This window comes from Drosophila nasuta, chromosome 2R (genome assembly GCF_023558535.2).
Source record: "Drosophila nasuta strain 15112-1781.00 chromosome 2R, ASM2355853v1, whole genome shotgun sequence".
Classification (NCBI taxonomy): Eukaryota; Metazoa; Arthropoda; class Insecta; order Diptera; family Drosophilidae; genus Drosophila; species Drosophila nasuta.
Genome location: NC_083456.1, coordinates 4,159,704 through 4,184,287, shown reverse-complemented (window position 1 = coordinate 4,184,287; position 24,584 = coordinate 4,159,704). Strand labels below are relative to the sequence as shown.

Genomic DNA, 24,584 nt, shown 5'->3' with positions numbered 1-24,584 from the left:
TCATCAATGTTAGTTGACATTGACAGAATCTGTAATGTTAAATCTTTTTTACTCTCTCACGCTGTCTTTCTCTCTCTCTCTCTTTCTCTCGCTGCCGAGACTTACATCTGCTATTATTAACAGAGCAGCATCCCTAACAGCACCGTGACATCGCTGCTTCGTTTAGTTTCCTTTTAACCGGTGTTGCGCGTGCATCGTTCGGCGCATGCCAAAGTCAAAGGTCTGACATAAATCGAGTGAAAATTCGGTGTGATAAGCAAGTGAACTGTTGTCATATGTTCTTGTGTTAATAACGGTTCTATATAAATTTTAAAATCAAAAATTCAGTTCAATGGACATTCATAAAGAAAACTGTGTAACCTTCCCAGATCTAATAAATTTAGTAGTTTATAAATTAAAAAACATATTTCACATTAGTAATATCATAGCTATTAATTTATTAAAAAATTCAAAAATTGCTAAATCTGATCTGTTTTAAAAAATTGAATTTACTGATTAAAAAATTAATAGGGCTGTAATTAAAATTTAAAAAAATTAATTAATTGCGTAAGTGATAAGAGTATATGTGAATTTAAATCCAAAATACCTCAAATATAATATAATCAATTATATGAAATTTAAAATGTATCGTAAGATTGATTAGACTCTGTCCGAATGTTCAAAGCTTCATGAATTATTTATTTGATAAATATAAATAAATCTGCAAATGCCACATATTTAATATCAATAATAATAATAGAAACATAACGGCAAAATAATAAAATAAATAAACAAATAAATTGTAGCAATACAAAACTGAATTACAAGACGCAAAAATACTGTTTCCGGTTCGTCGGCGAACAAATTTTGTCTTCCGCCGTCAGTTGTTTGCTTTGCCGCAATACCAACAGCAACAACAATAGGAACAGCAGTAGCAACAGCCATAACAGCTACACCAATAGTAACAGCAATAGCAACAGCAACAGCAACAACAAGGGAAGCGTCGTCATAGAAAGTAAAGGACATAAAGCAGAAGCCAAGTTGAAGAAGGCGTATAGAAAACACAGAAACGGGAATTGTGTTAAATCATTTACACTTCCGCTGCTGTTTTGTTTGTGCAATCAATTTAGTATTATTTACGTTATCATCTGTAACAACAACAACAACAACAACAACAACAACAACATCAATGACGATACAACAACTGAAGCTATGCTAGCATCACGGTCGGCTCCTTAATGCATACAATTCATTCGTCCAGAACATAACATTTGTTTAACATTTGCGTTAACGCTTCATTGACCCAGCAGCAATCCCAACCATTAGGCTACCCGTTTGCCATTACTTATGTATGGTATTCTGAAATTTCTCAAACCGATTTCCCTGCTTCCATTCCCATGGCGATTTCGCAATGCGCTCGGCCCCAAAAAACAAAAGGCTAAGACCAAACCAAACAGCATTTAAATCATTATTCCCTACACAACTCAAAAACAAAACAAACCTTCAGTTCTCCCACTTGCCCCTGCTCCCCAAGCAACAAAGACAGATTTCGATGAGCCGATGCCGATGCCGAAGCTACACCTATCCCAACAAAGCATCATGAAATCCTTTCAATTCTTAAGCGCGTGTCGTGCATTGCTAAGTTTTGGCCTCAATGTCTTTGTGTGAGTAGGTGTGTGTGTGCGGGTGTGTGCATGTGTGGCAGTAGTATGTAAGTAAATGGGCGTGCTTGCTGGCCATATGTACACCTTTTACGCCCGACTAAACACCCGCATAAATAAATTTCGTTAATGCCAAATAGTCTCGAGCGTAAAAGAAAGATGAGGTAACAGCAGCAACCAAACGGAATGCTCCACAACGCCCACATGCACACAACAAAGCACACAGGCAACCTCACACACAAGCAAAAGCACAGTTGCTTGCATGCAAACCTACACAGATGTGATTATGTGGTTTGCAAATCTTTCTCTTCACAATTTCGCCCTTTTCGTACTTTTTGTAGCATACTTTTCGGAGCTTTCTGTAAAATGTTTTTAAGAGAGAAGAGTTAAAAACCAAAGCAATTGCTGATTATATCACAGTTAGTATTCATTGCGTTTTTGTTATTTTTATACTTTTGCATCTCCGTATTGTAAAATTAAAATGAATTCGTCACATTATTCTAACTATTTGCAAAGTATTCAAGAATAGATAACAAATAATTTCCTGCATTGCTTTACCACGACCTCGACTTACACCACGTTCACTTAACATTCTTTAACAGCACTAAAACACAAAAAAAAAAAAAAATGTCGGCCTATTTTTTGTCTCAGGTCGTTAAGCGAGGTAAATGGAAGGTGCAATAAATTTGCTCTATCTAACAATCTTGCATTCACTTTATTCAGACGGTTTCGATTTGCGGAACAGTGTTGTAACTAGTCTTACCGCTCACATAACTTAAAGTGAACTCACACAAACATATCAAAATGGGATTTTGCGCAAAACGTAGCCATAAAATAACTCGGCAGCTCACAAAGGCTAAAAGATGGAAGCTTTTGCTCCAGCGCATTGTGGGAATTTTTCGAAAAGTGGCCACGTGTTGTTGATCTCGTTCTTGTGCTCTTCTGCCTACCAGAGGCAATGGTTGCTATTGTTGTAGTTGCTTTGGCAATTGGCAAGTGCTGAACATTCAAATATGCTAAACTTTGCTTTGCAACTAATTTCAAAACAAACTGAAATCCTTCGTTTAGTTTTACATATTATGCATAAGGAACTATCGAATTGAAGTTGAAAACTTATTCAACTAAAATACATAATCAGCATCAAGGAGTTATCAATATTAGTTATAAGTAGTCGAAGCCACTTTGCGCATTGCCCACAGCTGCATGCGGCAAAGTCTGGCTTCTGGCACTCGCTAAATTCTGGCCACACCGCGCATGTGACCCAGTTAAGCGGATTTTCTGGCAGCAGACGAGGCGACCAGAGACGACCAGAGCGACGTGGACGAAGCGCTAAGCAAGGATTTTTAATTTGCCTGGCATTTTTAATATAGCCTTGGCAACATGCGCCCCCAGCCTGGATTGATCAGTCTCCTGCTCATCTCTATGCTCTTCGGTCTGCCGGGTAAGTTTCATTTTTTTATGTTTTCATGCTTTTTTATGCATAATATTAGATCAGATTTTGGCTACATTTGCTGCATATAAAATTGGGCTCTTCTCTTTTACTAACCCCTCGCCGTTATTTCTTCTTTCCAAATAGAAATAATTTGATTTGCGGATTGGGGAGTGAGGCATTGGTTTAAAAGCATTTTGCGGACAAGAGTGGGGTTTGGGTTCGAGGTATTTTCTGTGGAGCGCCGCCTTTTTGCATATTTTATCAGACAAGCTTTGGTTCATATTACTTACCTGCTAGAGCATTTTACGCTATTTATAACTTTATCTTTTTCTATTTGTGCCAAGCTAAGCATATGAAAAATCGCGCAATATTAAAAAAAAAATAATATAGGAACATTGGCAGCTGCTGCTGGAGCGTGTCCATCGAGATAATTGGTATAAAGTTCCTGGGGCGTATATGAAAATTGTGTTAAGCAATATAATTTATAATTTCATTTATCCAAAAACCAATATGTAATAGTGTAACCGAAACTATAATATGGTTTTTCTGGAATTATTAGATATAATTACAATTAGAGTACCTTCCTCTTGGTTTGAAATACAACGATGTATAATGAGGTGGAAAACCTTAATTACAGTTTGCTTTGTTTGTGTAACGAATCAAGTAAATGAGGAAAAGTTGAGTTGCCATTTTGAAAGCACATTTAAACAAAAAATCTAAAAGTTGCACACAAAAATCAAATTTGAACAAAGCTTGAAAAAGTGTAGAGCACTTGAAATGTAATGCCGAAACAAAAAAGACAAAAGAACAAAATGCAAAAATAGGTAATTAAAATTATAATGGGAATATGAAAAGGGGCAAATTGAAGAATTGCGCAACAAAAAGTGACTCTCAACAATTTGCCATCAATGAAAAATGTTCGATCAAACGCTTAGGCACTTTGCTAAAACAAAAAAAAAAAAATACATAAAACAAAATCGTTGATGGAGATGAAAAACTGCTGCAATATGTTTGCAATTTGGGGGCGGTTCAGGGTCACTGGGCATGGGCGTGGCCAGGCAAGTTACTCGTAAATTGTGTTAAGAGATGGCAAAATTGACTTTTAGCCAAAATAAAAACGTGGATTGAGTCAACTTCCTTTCTTTCTCTCTCTTTCCCTATGCGACGATCTAAATTTGTTGTATTTTTATTATATATTTTGAGATTGTTGCCCATGAAAATGGAGGATAAAGAGCTTCAGTTCCGAATACAATTGTACAAACAGAAACAAAAAAAAAAAACACCGAACAGAACTGCTAAAAAATGCGACCAAGTCGAACAATCAAAACAACAAAGCGCAACGGTATAAAGTGGCTGCTGCTCGGCGCTCAAGTTGAAAACTTTTACTTTTGTTTAATCAAATTCTGCAGCAAGTCGAGCACCATTGAATTTTTGTAACAAACTGACTTACGCCACCCGATCCCTGGGGCGAGAATGGGTGGCTCCACACAGGGTCCAACGTTGAGCTAAAGCGACGACCCGTCCGGGGCGGGCGTTTTCCCAGTAACTAACTCATTCACTTTCCCACGGCCACAGGCATTTGGCTGCCGCTTCTTCATTGTTGTTTTGTTTGGCTTTTCGACTGCCTTGTCTCTGGTGGCTGGTAGCGCGGCCCACTCTATTCCCATTTCCTCGCATTCCTCCCGGCTTCATCCAACTTGTCAGATCCCGCGAGATGCCACTGGTTAGCCACCCAACTCAACTGGCATGCTTGACTTAAACGCTTAGGCACAATTATTACACAAATTACTGGCATGATGAGGCTCCTCCTGCAGACAGTCTGAAGGCTAGGAGCTGGGAGCTGGAAGCTGATGGCGTTGTCATTATTAGCACCATCACGACGGGCATTTGATGAGAGTGTCCGGCTCTGTGGTGTTGCGTTGAGATTACATGACCATCGTCCGCACTCCGCACTCCAGACACTCCGGAGCGTGAGCCAATTTTCATCATCATCTGAACAACATGCCCATCATAATTAGGAAAAGTGTCGAATTGTTGTCAGCGGGACGGACATAACGATAAAGAGGCAACATCAGTCCGGCTCCATGGGACGCTTACACACAAAGAAAACAAAGTGATTCAACAGCTCCACAATGAATTGAAGCGGAAATTAGGCTTGAAAAGAGCAAAGAATATGAGCTACACTCTGATGTTCTGACTCTTCTTTGGGTTCGAAGCACTAAATCAAGTGTTTCATACATTGAAAACCCAAATAAACTATAATCCTTGATTTAAAACGAGGTCGCATTATCATTGGAAGAACTTCAACAATTCACAATCATGTGTATAATCGAATTTTATTTGGTGCTCTTCTTATTAACTATCAACTATACAAAGATAATTTTTTTTTATGCTGAATTTAATCAATCAAAATAAATATAAAAAGTGTTATTGAAATTAAAAGTATCTTAAATCGTATACTTTAAGTTTATCACTCGATGTATGAGTGATTTTCATGTGAACGGTAATCCTTTTTCAATTGAAAATTTAATCAGATAAAGAAAATTCGAATTTAAAAATCGAACATCCTTACGAATGAATGCGATTCGATATATATTATTTTATACACTTATTATATTATATTTCAGCATTTGACTATTTTATTGAATATTATTTTCATTTCTGGTAAATCTAAACACTTAAAATAAATATAAAAATTGTGATTAAAATTAAAAATATCTTAAACTATACTCATAAATATGTCATGTATTTATATGAACTTTACTCATTTTGCAATAGATTTTGTTTAGGAAGAGAGTAATCGACCAAGTCGATTGTCCGGTTAAGCGAATAATAAAATTCACTTATATATATTACTGGATAATTATTAATTTTTATAGGAATATATTCATCATCAATTTAAGCATTAAAATTTTTAATAATTGTAAAAGGTGTTATTCAAGTTCAGAGTATAGCGAAACTATCTAAAGATGTACTCATACTCAAGGTGATAAGCTAGTACAAGTGTGTATTTCATGTGAACTTTACTTGAATTTGACAGTTTCCCTAAGGAAATTTTCACGCCAATCTAAAGTTTTGCATTGCCAACGCGACTGATAAACTTTTCGCCAAGTGTAGGCTAATGAAATATGTATGTAGTCGAGTACTCTGTACTACTTATGAGTGCGTCTGTTAGACGGTTTTATTGGTATACTTGCTACTAAAATGCCCACGGGGCTTAGCTGGTTAATTTTAGTGTACACTTTAATGCATGGATAGATGGGCGGGAGAGTTGGTTCTGTAAGTGAGTGTGTGTATGTAAGTATGTATGTGCCTCGGTTACATTTATAAAATGCTTTCAGTAGTAAACTCGATGAAATGCTGCATGATGAGACTAAAAACTCATTTTATGCCCCAATCCCAGTCGCAGTCGGGGAGTCATCGAGTCGCCTTTGCCACTTGGTTGAGCCTCATTACGCAAGTTTGTGCCACCAATGAGCCAAGTACTGCCTGCCACGAAGAAGCCAAAGTAACTGAAAGAGCGAGAAAAAGACAGAGAGGGAAAGAAATAGGGAAGAGATGAGCTGTGCCTCCGTCGGCAACTGGGGCCATCATTTTATCTTTTTATATTTTACTTTGTGCACAATTTGCGTGTATTCTGAGAATATGTGTGTGCGTGAGTTTGTGTGCGAGCGTCTTTTTACAACTTTTTAGTTTGTTACTTGGCTCTGTTTTGATGTGCAGAGATTAAGCAAATTTTCGTAGCATACTTTAAGGCTGTGGCTGCTGTTGTCGCCGTCTAAAGTGATATTTTCCTTAATATTCCACTTCTTTATTATTCTGTTTTCTTTTTGCGCGTTGCTCGTCTCTTTCGAGTAATTCGCTTGTTTTATTGCACTCTTCTTTTTACGCTGTTTTGATTTGTTCTTTCGTCGTTTCGCATTCCTTTGTCCCCTCCATCTACCTCTCATGGCTAGCGCATGTTCATGTTTCGCTTTTATGCCATGAACTCACAGACACAGACGACAGCTGATGGGACCTCCACTTTCTTGTGGTTAATGAGTTGGGATGTATATTGCACAATGGGACAAAGCGGTCATTAAATGATGTAATTCTAATCATAGGGTTGATTATGCTTTGATCGATTGATTAAAAAGAATTTAGAGATATTTTAATTTTAATAAGAATTAACAAAAAAAATTAAATTGTACTTATACAGAGTAGCATTCAATTTTTTAACCAATTCAAGATTAAAGTTTAACTAATATTATTTAATATCAATTCAGTTTATAATAAACCTTAAGGATTTAATTTAAAAAATAAAATATTCAACATTCATGCTTCTCAGTTAATTCATAATTAAAACATGCGGATAAAGGATTTGGTACGAAAGTTAAGGCTGGTAATTTGTTGAATTTATTTATTTTATGACGATTTAGCGAGCTTCGCCAATTGTGTGCTCTGCGGCTGTGGTAACTTAATTATAATTATGATCAAGTTGTTGCAGTGCATCATTAGTGCAGGCAATTAAAAAGTTTTTATACGGAAGCGCTTTATCTTTATTGCACGTACAGGAAGCATAAACATAAAACATGATAATATGGATCGCACACATACACACACATACTCGAACATTCACAAACATGAACACTTGATGTGTGGAGTCGTAAAAAGCCGCCGCCGAGTTTTGCATTTACTTGAAGTGCCTCGTACTTGATACTTGAGTTTGAAGTCCGCCGTTTGTTGGCCTGGTTGATTAGACAGTTGGGTAAAGAGGTTGCTTGGGCCTTATCAGAGTTCAATTATTGGCAATCTGGTTAGTGTAAGAGCAGCTTGTTGCCATACTTAATTAACACAAACTTGTGCATGCCTTGAAGCTCGAATGTTGATCATACGCAGCGTGGTACGAGGGTAAAGTAAAGTTGATGTGAGTATTCTCAACTTTTGGCGTGTGTGTAATTTGCCTTGAATGTTGCACTTTACTCGCCAACTTTTTGCGAACTTTGCAGCACATTAAAAATTGCACTCAATATTAATTAATTTAAAGAAATGGCAAGTGGTAAATGGAAATGGCAAACGCCAAATAGTGAAAATCTCAGAGCATACATGTGGCATACAACTCTTCTACTTTTATCTGTAGCATAGCACAGTTTTTGTTCCCATTTTTTTTTAAGTCTTCTTATATCGTTTTTTGTACTTTTTCGTTCTCATTCCCGTTATGATGTATAGGTATAAAATTTATAGCAACAACTTGGTAAATTTAGGGCAGCTGCAGCGCCAGCCAAACTCTCGATTGCTAACAAGCGTTATAGGTGCATAATTTATTGCCGATTTCATATATTTTATTACACCTCGCTTTTTCAGAAAAAAATATTTAAAAGGGGTTCATATAGGAATTGTACAAGTATTAAATTTATTGTTAAATTAATAATCTACCTATTACAAAATATTTATAACACTTTAAATCTTACAGTTTAATTTGAATTTGCAAATGTTTAAAAGATTGTTTCGTGTAGCTATTAAAATATGTTTCAATCTAATTTGATCATTTTTGGTTTCTCGAAAAAAATCTTTCTTGGAATCATTCAGTGTGAAAATTTCAGAAACTTCTGAGAAGTTAATTATTCTTGGAAAATCTGCTTTCCATAAATCGAATTAGTTCTAGAACGACTCTTAGTGTTCATTTTATCCCCGTGGCTTCCACTTTTATATAAAACACTTTTATCGATTACTGTCTTACGGTGTGAAAAATATTACAGTGTTTTTTCGCATTACTACAACTGCGTTTAAGTAATAGAACATTTTAGTTAAAGATTTTTCCATTCTTGAAATAATTCTTATTATACAAAATTATTATATCATTGTATATTTTCTGTTACATTAAAAAACAATAACATTGCAGTTTTATATTGGATTCTAAAGAAATTTCTAGGAAATCACAACATTTCTATAGCGACGTTCCCCTAAAAGCAATCAAACAACATTATTTAACAATTTATAAGGCAATGTAATATAAAGTCAAATGATATAATTGAGACTTTTGCTTTAGTAAACAAATTTAATTGGCATCGATACAAAAGCCACTAAACTCTAATGTCTATCATTAGAGAGTCTATGCTTTTGTTCGCTCGGCAAATATGAATTCCTTCGTAAATTACAAGTTCAGCAAAACCCTCGAAAAAGTTTGGACAACTTTTGTGGTGTGCGCGCCAGGACTTAAAGTCAGACCAATTTCAAATAAATTCACTCCCACTTAAATTATGCAAAACAATACAAAGTCCACTTACTGGGCGCCCTTGAAGGTAATTAGCTAATTAATTTTGAAATTGTTATATTGCTGGGGCGTGCAAATAGAGAACGATGAAGAGGCGTGAGGAGTGAGAAGAAAGCAGGTGGCGTCTCATCAAAGTGCGAATGTAGATTAATTTATTGAATTGTACTCAAATTCTAGTGCAATTCGGAAGCGCACAGATAGCGAATAAAATAGAGAGCCGTAAATCGTTTTAATTGTTGCTGGCATATTAGATAAATGGGATCAGAGCAGTTGAAATATGTAAGCCGCTTAAGAGACAAACAACGAGCTAAAGCTGAAAACAAAACACAAAGTCATTAATTTGCACTCGCATCTTTCGGTTTTCTTTCGTTCTCTCTTTTAGGCTCCCTCGAGCTAGAGCTGGAAATGGTCGAAACGGAAACGGAGAGGGAACGAGAAAGGGGAAGAGAGGAGGATGCTGTGGCGATATCCAAATCTTTGTCGATATTAAAGAGCGACACAATAAATGACAACACATTTCATAGAAGTCAATCAAAGAGAGCCGCGACATTGGCAAAGTCGCAGCCATTAATTTCAGCGACAACACAAATTACAAAACCAAATGACGAGCAAATAGCAAGAACGACAACGACAACGGCAACAGCAATACACAGAAATGTTAGCAGCGCGTTGAGTGCAGTTGCAGCTCCTTTGGAAAGCCACAGCAACATTAATAACATTAGCAACAATGGCGTTCAGCGGCGATGGACAACTGTGTCCACAATGCCGGCTTCCGCACCAGGAGTGACGGCAGCACTGCAAGCAAATCTTATTATGAGCAATAGAAACGTGGAGCAGCAAAAATTGGACGAGCACGAGTACAAAATTACGCAGAGCAACAACAATGCATTGTTCGTAGCAAGCAGCAGCAGTAGCAGCAACATGTTTAGCAACAATTCAACGGCAACAACATTTGCTGCTCCAGCAACAGTAGCAGAGGCGACAACAACAGCAACACCAATTACAACAACATCAACAGCGGCAACGACAACAACACGTCGACCAGCACCGAGAACAACATTGAAGCCACCGCCAACAATAGATGATTACCAAACAATAATTAGCCAAGCGGGAACCCACGCCTATCTGCCCTGCAATGTAAGTGAGGCAACCGAATCCAAAAGCCGAATTCCCTTTAATTAACAGTCCATAATGTGTACCAAATGAAATCCCCCCTCCAACCCCCCAACCCCCTCTACTATATGTGGAGAGGCAAGGGAATGGGCAACTCGTGTTTGTGTGTAAGATTACTTTGGCAGTTGCACAAATGCTGTGTCGGGACACAAAAGAAGTCATTACTTGCCAATGACTCTATGAGCATTGGCTTTTGAAAAAGGAGCCCTAACGCCCTTAATTGATCTAATGAGCAGGCGTTAATAACCATGTGACACTTACAAGATATTAATATCAAAGAGCGAAAAGTTAATCAGAGCTTTGATTTTAGTAGAGTTTTGCTTATTTACTTTAGAATATGCCTTAATAAAAATTATATTTAAACTTAAATTTTCTTAAAGATTTTATTGTTTAGAAATTCAATCTTTCATTTATCTAACGAACAGCCGTTAGCGGAGAAAAGTTAATCAAGATAATATATAATGTTAATATATAAAAATATATTTTAATTTAAATATTCGTAATGATTTCTTTGTCACGCAAATTTTTTCATTGCTCTAGAGCGAAGAAACCTACTAACTTTTTAAGTGCAAAGTTAATAAAAATTTTAGATTCGCTAATATTTTGAGAACATATCTTTATTAAAAATATATCTTAATTAAGGAATTTTTAAGATTTTATTATTAATTTTAATAACACTTTTTTGTACACACCTGGCTCACACTTTGTGAAAGTTGAAGGGTTCTCAAAGTGAAGAGATTATACAAAATATAATTTTCATTTTCTATTATTTATTTACCGTTTTTTATCGCTCTTCTTTTCCTTCTTTTTTCAATGACTTGCATAAACCTGATCATTATGCTTGAATAGAATATTAAATTGTTGACCAAACTGAAGAAGGCAAAATGAAAAGTTGATTGATTTTGCGGGAATCCAATCAAGTTGCTCCCTGTTCGGTTTTGTTTACTTTATACGGAAAATGCTGAGGTAATTCGTTTCTCCTTTTCCGTTCCTTTTCATTTCTTTTTTCACTTAATTTTTTTTCTGCGCATAAAAAAAAAACAAAAATATTGACAAAGCATTTTTGCTTTCTAATAATCATTGATAATTTATAATAAGCAGCTGATTATGCAGACTGCTTGGCTCAATCAGTTCAGAAGGCAGGAGGGAGCGGAGGGAAGCAAGAGTGAAAAGTTGCGATAGGAAGTGGCAGCCAACGCTATGGGGCGCTCAAATTTGCAGCGCTTTGAACTAATTTACGTTTGGCCCTGTCGGAACTGAAAGAAAACAAACCGGAAATTGCCGCTGCCACGCCTGAAAAGCGCCGCATCTCCCTTCCCTCCTTAGCTTCGCCAGTTCACGTTCCATGGCCAACGGCGATGCTTCTCAAATGCTGACCCAAATACTCCAAGCTGCGCTCAGTGTAAACTACTCCTTACTCTCTCTCACACACACACACACATACAAAGACACACATATATACACTATGTTTTGGGTGTGGCAGCAGCAGCACCCCGGCAATTGTGTGCTTGTGAATGCTGTGTCGGTTAGATATAGCCTCTGAAGTCCATCCGCTAATAACTTAGTTACTGCTGCTTCGCTGCCTTGGCGCATCGTCGTCAAAATCAACATAATGATCATTATGTCAATTATAATTACACAACATAAGCATAATAATCATTCTTGGCATTATAATTGCCGCACTCGCTGCTAGTGTTGTAACAGGAAATTACTCAAAGCACCGCCGTCCCTTTTGCGAAGTAGAGTGAAAAACTAAGGATCTACAAATATTTTGATTCGTGCAGCTGTTCGAAAAGCCAAAGAATACTTTTCTGTTTATTTGAATGAACTCGATTGTAACAATAACAACGCAACAAGAGGAACAATAACAAATACTTTTCGTTTACACGCAATTCGAAAACTTCTGCAAAATGTTAAATCACTAACAGAGAGAAAGAGATTTAATTTCTTTTTCTCATTTCGCCAGAAATTCGATATTAAAATTGTACATTTTAAATCATAGTATAAATTGAAAATAAATGTACTCAATAAAATTTACTTCTCTTTCGAACATATCTAATCCATGATTATCCTATGAGCTAGTTGAATTTCGCTTACAGCTGGCAAAACTCCATAACTTTAGACTATCCTGCAATCTGCTTAAACCTAATCAATTAATAATAAATTTCACTCCGTAGGCGTTATATACAAACACATGTATGCACATAGACTGAATATCGACATAAAGGAATATAAAAAATGATTTTGCCTGCAAGCACTTGATATTTTCCCCATCTTTTCTTCTTTGTCAGAAGCGATTTTGCTTTTTGTATCCCCTCTTTCTTATTTTGGGTTATTTTGCAAAGTCTGCGAAAACTTTTTCCCAGATATGAAAATACAAAACAAAAAAAAATGTGTATATAAAAAAAAAAAGTTGTAACCAGCGAAGTGGCGCTGAGTACACCCCTCTGAGGAGCTCTTTGAGGTGTACTGTTGTGTGTAAAAATTGGCAAAATAAAAGAAATTATTTACAAACAAGTTTAGACAGAGCTCGCAAATGTTATGGGCAAACTTTGTTGTCTGCGTACTGTGTTGTGTTGCTGACGACAGCAAAGCAAAACCAAATGGAACATAAAAGGAGCGAAAATAACTAAAAACCTGACGGCCAGCCATGATATGGGTCTCACAATACAATAGCAGAGGCCTCTTCAGCCGGCAGTCAAGTTCTCGAACGAAGAACTATAAGTGCCACTTGGCTTGGAGAGTTTTGTGGGCTTGTTGCCCATTTTGAGTCGCCTGACTTTAATGTAATGATAACATTTGCTCAAGCCACGATGCAGCTTAGCAGCAACTAATTAGCAATATTTAAATTGCAAAACAGTGAAAGCATCTTGATAAATTCGATGCCTAAATATGGCCATTAATTTTTTTCGTTTTGGTAAATTAAGCGCCATTTACACAAGACCCTAACTACCACCGACCCCTAAGCGAGGAATTTAAATTAGATAATGGCGAGCGCAGTTGAGGTTGCCTCCCAACCTGAAGCCAAGCCACATGAATATTTGTCAGCCCAGCGCAGCAAGTACAATACCACGTAGTCCCAAGTGCTTCGAGAGTAGAGTACTTCCCTTACATGCTCCACTTCTGTCTCTCAGCGTAGTCCTTGGCTGGGCTGTGCGTGCCTAGTTGACTGGTTGACGGGTTGCTTCTTTGGCTGCCTGCCCAACAGCCTATTTGGCAGCCTGTCTGTCCCGATGTCCGCCTGCTCGAAGGAGTGGATAAGCATCTTCTCTTAATACTGAGTAAAATGATGATGCTTAGCTCGATAATCATGTCAGTTGTGACCGAACGACACTCTCAGCTTCAACGCTGCCCTCAAAATTTAATAAACTCCCCAAAACACTGGATTATCATAACTAAGTAGTTTGAAGTTTTAACCAAAAAATAAATACGAATCTTTTGCAAATTTTATACAACTTTACGGTTGACTTACAAAGATGATAAACAAAAGCACTCAAACAACATTTTTTTTATAAGCTATACAAATTTGTTGTAACTGAACTTTTATTATCATAATGTTTTGAATATAATTCGGCTAAAATAAGCTGAGTATTAACATGCATACAGAAAGAACAAGAAGAAAAGAAGGCTACTATCGAGTGAGACTGACTGTGAGATATACGCTTCCCATTTGCAACAAAACCAAAACAGTGTGGTATTATGCTTAATGTATATCGAATGCATATACCGAAAAAATACTAAATTATAAAAGTACTATATTTGGTATATCGATACACTATTATGTTAAAAAAATAAGTTTTTTGGGCCTAAAATTATTTCTGATATGATTAATGCTGTCATTATTATTTTATATACTAAAAAATCGCGACTTTAGCTTTCAATTGAAGTTTTTGGTTTGAATTGCGCGGCAGAAGTAGGTGTGGCAAAAATATGATACAAACTTGATCTGAAAATAACAAGGGCTGATCAAGTATATATAAACATTAACATTCACATCCTTCCGGCTCAAAGTTATAATATCCTTCTACCCTATAAGAAGTGCTTATAAAATCAAACAAATATAGTATATTTTATTAAAAAAAAAAGTTTGAAGTAAAATGTGCTGTTGGAATAAATTCGTTTTATAAACTATTGATTTACTTTATATAAAAGCATACTCAATTTCAAGAGGATTGTTTTCGTGTTTCGAAAAAGAAATTATTTGTTTGCTAAAGCAATTGTAAGCACCATATTAAAAAGTGATGAAAAAACAACTTAAAACACCATAAAAAACCTTTAGTGTTGTTATGCACAGTAAATCGCGTAGGCGAATTAACAATTTACACCCTGCTTTTGCTCATGTTGTGTACTGAACAAACTTTGTGGCGTTTACACTGTATCGCATAGGGAATGGATAGAAGTGTTTGCAGGTGGAGGGGAGTATTCTCATTTATGGACGGCATATTCATATAGTTTTGACAGCACGTACAGTAACAATAACAATAATAACAACACGAACAACAACGAAAACAACTTCAGGAGAGGGCCAAGCGGAAATGCCAGCAATTATGGCTGAGGCAGACAGACAGTCGGCCTCAGCTTGGGAGACGGGAACAGTCTCAGTTGGGTGAGGGCTGGAATGGGAATTTAGTAGGCGCCTTTTGTGTGCGTGCCTCAGACACTTTTAGTTTGATGAGCGACGGCAGCAGGGCGGCAACCACAATGAAAAACAACAAGCACATAAAACACAAATGATTATAGTATCTAATCATGATATCGTTCAGCAACATGCCCCACTCGACTTCTTCCCAACCTCAGTCCAACCTTACCGCCCCCTTGAAGAGCTGCGTCCTTGTCGTCGTAGACATGGCCAACACCGACAATGTAGTTGATGACAGCAGCTCAAAGACTGTCATTTGCCACAGCCACCGCGTCTGCCTTCCTCGACTTGGCAATCGCCATTTTAGCCAGCCTCCTCCCAGTCACTGTGCCACACACCAATGACACACCCCCAATTACAGTGGGAGCAATTCACACAGTGTGCAAAATGTGTTTGGAACTTAAAGCGTCACTGAGTTTAGACTGGATTTGACAATAATTTACCATTTACAATATTACAATTTTCTTAAAGTTTTGTACGTATTTACATTTTCATACAATTTAAAATGAGTAAATAATTCTTCAAAATTAATATTTCAACATTATTTTCTTATTAGTTCAGATTATATTTGTAAAAATAAATAGAAATAAATTTAAAGTAGTAAGAAGCGAATAAATACAAAATCATAGCAGTCCAGTATTCGTGTTATTTTTTAGTATTGATATTTTTTACTTCAAATATGTCATTGCCGTACAAAAACAAATTGGAAAGCTACAGTCAAGAGTGTTCGAATGTGAGATACACGCTACCCATTTTAATTAAAATGAAACTGTGCGATATTAATTTTAAAATATACCGAATACCACAAAATACTAAATATTTAACCTATATTTAGTATATTACTACGGTACTAAATTCAAAATATACCACATATATATATATAAAGTGAAAAACATACCATATTAACAATCAAAGCAACTAAGATCCTCTTGCATGAGGCGCTTTACCCTACAAAATGTCCAACTTTTCAGAAATCATAAATACTATCGAGATTCTAGTTTTAAAATTACATTTTTTATTCTATTTTTGCGGAAGCAGAAGCTCTCTCTCACTCTTATAATACCCTATATAGTATAAATTAAATAGAAATATTGAATGATGTGAAGAGAAACTTTTTTGGTTTGATTTGAAATATTCCAAAATGAAATAAAAAAAAGTACTAAATTTGGTATATCAAAATATATATAGAGATACAAAAAATACCTGATAGTCAATCAAAGCAATTTAAGACGAGACAGCAGCAGCAGTTCTTTGCCATCTGTAAAATAAATTCGTCAATATTAACATTTTAACATTATTTTCTATCTAGTTTTTGTAGATATTGGTTTGCCAAATAGAAATAATGGATAATGTGGATATTTAGTTAAATAAAAATCCTTTCGATTTAAATAATACCAATAAAAAAAATTGTAGCTGCAGCCATCAATTAAAATTAATAATTTTATTAAAGTCATCTATTGTTAGCATGAAAAGCAGTTTATGAATTGTGCCAAGTGTAATTACGATGAGTACCACACAGAACTCTGTTCAAGTGGCCCACAGAGCACATGCTCTTACACACACACACAGATGAAAAATAAAAGGACTACATGCTACACAGCATACATAAAGCGAATGTGTTCAATGTCTATTATTTTCTGCTCCTCGATAGGAGGAGAGAGCCAATAGGGAAGGCTGTCTTGTAAAATTGCTTCTAAATTATTATTGTCATTATTGACAGAAATGAATCGTCATTTTGTTGCCGTTATTGTTTACCGTTTCGTTGTTACAACGCTCCATTCTAGTGGGGCTCAGTTTGGTTTATTGTTGTAGGCGCCCAAGTTTTGTGTTGGAGCCAGAACAGTAAAAGTTTCGCTGACATCATTCAGTTAGTCAGCTGGGGATTTACTTAGTCTCGAGGGCTGCGAACACGTAATTGAATTGATTTTAAAATAAGTCCATCACAAAGTACTGACACACTAGCTGTTATGCGATTATTGTCTAATTTATTATTAATATGTCATCCGTCTCCCCAGGTCAAACAATTGGTAAAGAAGCCCATTTCGTGGCTCCGTATGAGAGACGGTCACATTCTTACTGTGGATCAGACCACTTTCATTGCGGATCAGCGTTTTCAGTCGGTCTTCTCGCCCAATCCCGAACGCTGGTCGCTGCAGATCAAATATGTGCAGCTTAAGGACGAAGGAACATATGAGTGTCAAGTCTCCACGGAACCCAAAGCAAGTGCAATAGTTCATCTTCGAATTGTGGGTGAGTAATTACAATAATACAAAATACTGGGGTTACATAATTTTGTACTCCAATTAATTTAAATGAAGTAAGAATGCTTCAGTGCGTTCGATTGTGAGATAGACAGATAATAGACATAAAATACTGCGGTATTATCGTTAAAATATACCAAATTTATTTACCAAAATATTGTAAAATATACCAGTCCATTTTGTAGGAGGCACAATATTATAACAATACGATTATAATACCGTTCTGCCCTAACGGTAGTGAATATAAAAGTATAGACATTAATTAGCTTAATAAATATAGAAATTAATTAGCTTTGTGAAAATATGCACCATTGGCATTTTTTCCTTTGCTTTCCAATTGTAATCATTTAACAAGTGGCTTTCTCCTATAAGAATACCACACTGCAGTCAATCGATGAAACTTTGACCTAAATACAGTTCCACATCTGAAATTTTATATTCCGCAACCTAACAATAAATCACAGAGAATGCCAATAAATCAGGGGCTGCTGCAGAGATTTTACCCCGATTGTAAAGGACTCGCTAAATTGAGTGTGTATGTGTGGATGGGTGTGTTATCTGTGCTTCTCTTTTGCAGAACCTAAAACCGAGTTAATCGGGGAGTCGACGCGCCACGTAAAGGCCGGAAGTCAAGTGAAACTGCGCTGCATAATTAGCCAGGCACTGGAGCCGCCACTTTTCATTAATTGGTTTTACAATCAGAAGCAAATCTATTTGCATAATCGTCGTGGTTGGCGTACGGAAATTGAGCGCATCGATCTGCCAACGGAAGCGCCAACGACATCAACGGCAGCGACAACGTCAACGTCAACAACAGCAACAACAACATCAACAACAACAGCAACGTCTATAACGAGTACAACGCCGGCTGCGACGCCAGCAGAGGCGCTAAATGATATAGCGGCCATAACACGTTCGTATATTCTAGATGCCATTGCAGTGGGTGATGGCATAGCGATGGCCGGATACGGTTACGTGTTGCCAACGTCTGGCACGCCTATATACTCAGCAGCCACAATGTCAACGGCAGCAAATGCAGGTGCTGCAGTTGCAACATCAGGCATTGCCACAGCTCAAGTGGCGGCAGCATCAGCAGCAATTGCTGCTGACACGTCGGCAATATTGACGTTGCCGCCAACAGGAACAACTGCAGCAACAACACTACCGGTAGCATCCACCGTAACTACAAAAGCAACAACAGCCTCTGCAGCAACATCTACAACAACAACAACAACAACAGAAGAAGAAGCAACGCCAAGCCCAAAAAACAACAACAATGCTGCCAAGCAGCAGTTTCATTAAACAGATAACGGTAAGTGGCTTACCGCACATGTGGGCGTGTCTCTCATCATTATCATCCCTCCATACACTATACCGCGTCCTGCTCCTTCACAGTGTCTTTCAGCGTTTTCATTAAACGCATTTTCATTACGCAAATTGCCGTAAATGCGAACGGTAAAAAGAGATAGTCAGCGTGTGAGCTAGAGAGAAGAAGCAGCAAAAAAATGAGCAAAAGCCAGGACATTTTTATTCAATTTTCGCAACGCTGACGAAAATTGTCAGCGTCGTCAAATTATAATTTTCATATAATACGAGTATGTGCATATTTCGTATTTTAATTTTTTTGTGCCACGCAACGTGTGGCACGGCACTTCAGAGCATCTACCGCGAATACTTCGTTCATTCGTCGTGCATACGCCATGTGTGTTGCGCCTGATGTCTGACAACTGTCTCGCCAGCTCAAGTATCGCATTGCTCATACACTCATATATGTACATATATGTATTTACGAAATGCTCTTCTTTCATTGCAGACGGCTTCGCTCATCATACCCGCCGTGGTGAAGCTGGATTCCGGCAACTATACGTGCAGTCCTTCGAACAGCGCCCCGCGCACCATCGTCCTGCACGTGCTAAATGGTAAGACTACATGGAAATTCTCACAGGTTGTCGGGATTGTGGTGGGGAAGGGGGATTGAGAGGACTCAGAGGGCTCAGAGGACGTCGGCTGTTGGCTGTTGGCTGTTGGCTCTTAGTGCCAACTGTTTTTGTATCGCATGCCAATTGAATTAAGTTTTCATTTAGCCTAATTGAATTTTATTTCACTGGCATTCAGCACTTCTGGCTTTTGATTCGCGTGCTTAAGTACAGTGGGGCAAAGTTTAAAATATGGCTAATGAAATCCCAAGTTGCCCCAATTAATGACTTCAGCATACATTTTGCAATCATGTTGTGCTTTTTGCAGGGTATTCAACTAATTGATTTATTTCACTTTCAATCTGACTTTGCTTTATTTCTGTGTGTTCGCTATTTGTTCTACATTAAATTTCCATTGTGCGATATTGGGTTTTTATTTTATTTCCAATTGGGTACATTGCTGATGGCCACTCAGGCAAAAGCTGTTGCTGTAACAGTAACAAGTAAAAAGAAAATAACAAGTGCAACAATAGCAACGGGTGCACTTTTATTGTTGTTATCTGGATATGTCCACAATTGCGTTATTTGCTCAATGTCCACGACGACGAGTGAGAATGACGTTGACGATGACAATGACGATCAACACGATGATGACGATGATGATGATGATGGTTGTGATAATGACGACATATAAACAGACTGACTCACTCGGAGCTAGGCACATTCAATATATGTATCTGTTGCTGTTGCTGTTTGTCAAGCAGTGCAATGCACAAAGATAAATTTGTATCTATGTATCTGCAGCTCGCATTCTACCGTCAATGTGGTCGAATACACGCAGTTTGTGTATTTAAATCGTTTGGCTTTCTCTGTTAGTATTTACCCATCGCAGTGGTTGTTGTTATTGCTGCTGTGAGTGTACGTCAACTTTGACGTGTGCTCTCTTGTGCTGTTAGCGATGGGAAGCAAGCTACTTACTCGTAAATGCGCCACCTTCCAACCCTTTACCTAAGTGATGATGACACCTGATGTGCGTCAGCCATGGCAGTTCCAACCCATTCAGAACGCCAAGGGATGGGGGACAGATGAAGCTTGATTTTGGGGCATGTTGCCTCGTCGCGACAACTGTCACGTGTTTATTCTCTCCCAATTCAGCTAAAAATAATGGCAATCAAATTGACATTGACATTGGACGATTGCCACAAATGTTCCACATGCCATGGGATGACAAAGAATAGGCTATTTTCAATGCAAATGTCAAGTGATTTTTTGTCTTCCTTTTAATGGCATGAAGCCATCCAATGTCAGCTTGGGTAACTCAACCCAAAACATACCTCGAATGTGGTTTTAAATGTATTCTGGTTGAGCATCACTTCAATCCAAACAACAGAGTTTTTCAATGACTTACTATGTGACGTGGGCATCGATGTCGTAGTAATCGATATTAGAAATAATAGATCAATATTATTTCATAATAATAAGACTGTGCAACTTCAGTATACCCTGCTCATACAAAGAAATGAGTTATTCAAAACATTTTGGAAAAAATTCTTAATAAAGTATGTTTTTACTTCATATTTCAATTTATTGACCTGTAGAATTTAATTTTTTTTTCTTTTCAATAAACTCATTACGAACTGTGTACACAAAAGTTGTTGATAACCATTATACAAATAACTGAATAAATGAATTTCTTTTTTTAAGTCAAACCAGTTGCACAATTTTCCACTAAATAACGAAAAAAAATTGAATCATTTGTGATGTTCAGATAAAAGCGTAAAAAATAAGACAAATATTGCATACAATTTATGCAATTTTAATATGCGACTAATTGGTGCAGATAAAATGCGATTCGTGGCACTTTTTAAGCCAAGCAAATGAGAAAAACATGTTAAAGTCGAATAATGAAAATCACAGCCCTCGCAAAATCGAGAACGAGTATGTGCTGTATATGTGTGTGTGTATATTTTTATATAAAAATGCACAGGCGAATATGCATTTTAATGAATTTTTATATAACACACAAGGCTATTGGACTAAGAGCTACCCTGAATTCATTTAAACAAACACTTTCATTGAAAATCTCGTTTGATTTAAAATTCAATTTCACAATTCATTTTTGTAGATATTTGTAACAATAATATAAAAAAAGGCAGTACTTAGGTCAAACGTCATTTCATTATTGGTTATAAATACCCCACAGACATATTTTTTAATGAGTATTCAATGCGTTAATACTGCGCGTGGCAGCAACGCTATGCGGCACGATGAGTGTTTTAAATTTAATATTTTTACATGGATTTTTACATAAGTGCCAAAGGGTTAATATACTTAATGTCATTCTGTGGCGCTATTGTAATGACCATTACAATGGTGAACCAATTTTCGTTGTTGGTTTTGTTCCTGTTACTGTGGGTACTGTTGTTGTAATGTAACAACTTATTATTGTCAATGGTGGCAGGAAAATAGCAGCACTTGCAATGTAGGTCCAATAACAATGACTACCTCATGACAAATGATTATTAATAACTTAATGATTTTATCATTTATTTATGTGCATTTATTTTTTCCATTCTCTTTAGCATTCTTTAATGCATTTTTTAATGCAGAAGCGTAGAGAGCAAAGACTATAAAATGTTTAAATATATTTTGAATAAATAATTCGAGTTGTCACGTGTTGTCTGACACGTTTAATTATTTATAACATTTCTTAATCATTTGTATATATTTAACTAATCAGCGGTTTTTGGTTACTATCATTTATATTTTATCATATTTGCATAAATTCATTTTGGTATTTTGAACAATTTTGCTGGCTTAGGGCGAAATATACATATATATATATTGTGCAATATTTTTATTATTAATGATATGGAAATATGATAAATTTCATAGTTTCCTCTAAATTTAATATATATTATAATACGATTTATTTCAAATAGTTTTATGTTTAAATTCATATCCTGCTCTCCTCTGTTGATGAAATGAGATTATGTAAGGCAATTTTGTCATAATTGGGATGAAATTTGAAATAAAATTATATATTATTTCAATATGGAATTATAAATGGTAAAAACGGTTTCCTCTTAGCGTTATAATTAATTGGGTTCTCAACCCAAACTATTGACTATTGAGATTTCGCATCATATCTAACGATAGGACAGTGTTTGGATTATTCATTTCGACCTTTATTTGAGTTCTATTTATCGGCTACTGTGTGTGTATGCTGTTCACTTACAATGAAAATATTTAATTACGATGCGCCCGTATTTATTCAATCGACCAGCTAAGCGCTTGCAAAATTGTAAAGTGGTAAATTACGTCACACGAAATGTGCGGCCTAATTGAATGTGAGGTAGCTACATATTGGAATATGAGTATATGCTTGTTGTTGTTGAATATTTGTTTACGTTAAGCTGTGCTATGCTGCATAATTGTGCGGGCAAATGCTATTGCCAATTAGAGAGTTTGATCATAAAACTACAGAACATGCATAGTATAGTAAATGTATGTACTTCTTGTATGCCCTCAGGTGAATACTCTGCGTCGGCTATTAAATCGGCCAGTGTCAGCTGGAATACGCTAATTGGATGTCCTGGCTATTTACGTTGGCCGAATGTCTCAACGATTTTGACACTTTTGTGGATTATTAAATTTGTGCTCGCTTGGAATGTGACAATTTGCTGCAATCGTGGCCGAAACAAAGTCAACAATCGCCCATCACTGGAGGAGGCAGCGGCGACACAAACAACAATAACACGAACAACAACAAGGATAACTGGCAGGACAACGGCATGCGACAACGTCAGCCGCAGGCTCAGCACACAGACGCAGACCAAAAGCAAGAGCCATGGCCAGAGCCAGAGCCAGAGCCAGACGACAACCCGCAGGCAACGGCGTTTCGGACTCGACTGCGGTTGTGGTGGCTGCTGCTGCGGCGGTGACTGTGGCCACGTCAGCAGCTCAATTAGTGGCACCAAAGTGGCCGAGGACAAAACTTGAGTAGCACTCTTACCAATCTCAATACCAGCACAAAAGCACACCAGCACACCAGTGGGACAACAACAAGGATTCACAATTGAAATGTGAGCGGTTGAGTTTAGACCATGCTTAGGCTCTTAAACCCATTCAGATGCATGTTCGCATTTTCGAATATATCCAGAAGCACGAATACATTTATGATCTCCTCAAATGCCATAATACTTTATAATAATACTATAGTCATTGCTTATAGATACAGCAATTGTATGTGTATACACATTGTGAACAATAATCAAATCGTTAAGCATTTTTTTGTAACGAAATTGAAGTTAGTTTTTATATAATTTGGTTATTTCAGAGTTGTGTAAATAATCATTCATTTGAAACTGTACATTCATTTAAAAAAAAAACCTTAAGAGTATGCACATAAGTTAATGGTTGTATAATTTTAATAATAAGTCCAATTACCAAGAACAATTCAAAATGGTTCACTATAAATAAAATTTTTTTATAACAAAAATCATAAAAACATTATATAACAAGATCTAAATCAAATAGAAAAAGCAAGCAAGCGAAATTAAAGAGTTTACAGTAAATTTTAAATGATCATACGCGTACACTCGTAAGTAACACAAAACCCAAAACCCAATGTGCTACAAATGATTTATTTGTTTGAAAGTTTAACAAACTAATAACCAACCTCAACTAACAAAAGAGGTGCAACACAAAATATTTTACATTTTTATTTAAATTATTAATACTAAATGGGGGTTAGAAGACTATTTTAAAAGAAAAACATACAGGTTATATTGATTTGAAGTGAATATATTATTTTAATTTTTTAAATATTGAATGTTGAACCGATTAACTAACTCTCTTTATTTCTTCGCATTGATTGTAAATATCGACAAACTTGAGCGTATGCTCACCATACTTAGCATATAAATAATTGAATTAGAATTCTGCATATGTGTAAACAATAAATTAATAATTGTTTAATAACTGATTCTCCGCGGGAACTGTGTAAATACGTGTATCGAAATCTAGGCTGAAGGGTTCCTTATACAGCTACAATATATTAATACTCACGAGAAAATCGAAACTACAATTGGAAGTCTTAACAAGTATTAAAGACTAAGAGATATTTAAAGCGCAACTTCTCGCTAGAGTTTTCCATTTAAGTTTTACAAAAAAATAACAACATACATGAAAATAATAAATATTAAGCAAATTAAATGATATTTGCAATAAGTCTTAAGACATTATCGTAAGTGATTATAAATAAATAA

General features: G+C 36.4%; 1 protein-coding gene across 3 annotated transcripts; it reads left to right on the top strand.

Moving 5' to 3' along the window:
• The first annotated feature begins 202 nt into the window (after positions 1 to 202).
• On the top strand, positions 203 to 24,584 carry LOC132786437 (mucin-5AC). 3 transcript variants are annotated; one of them, XM_060792968.1, is made up of 7 exons: positions 1,229 to 3,081; positions 9,708 to 10,462; positions 17,153 to 17,387; positions 17,976 to 18,633; positions 18,665 to 18,710; positions 19,212 to 19,317; positions 22,847 to 24,584. In XM_060792968.1, exons 1-7 carry the CDS (start codon positions 3,021 to 3,023, stop codon positions 23,314 to 23,316), a joined length of 2,331 nt encoding a protein of 776 aa, XP_060648951.1. In that variant the 5' UTR covers positions 1,229 to 3,020; the 3' UTR covers positions 23,317 to 24,584. The 3 variants fall into 3 exon arrangements, with proteins under 3 accessions (XP_060648950.1, XP_060648948.1, XP_060648951.1); XM_060792967.1 differs by lacking the exon at positions 22,847 to 24,584 and adding an exon at positions 203 to 220 and having other exon boundaries at positions 2,709 to 3,081; positions 17,976 to 18,710; positions 19,212 to 19,303; XM_060792965.1 differs by lacking the exon at positions 22,847 to 24,584 and adding an exon at positions 485 to 546 and having other exon boundaries at positions 2,709 to 3,081; positions 17,976 to 18,710; positions 19,212 to 19,303.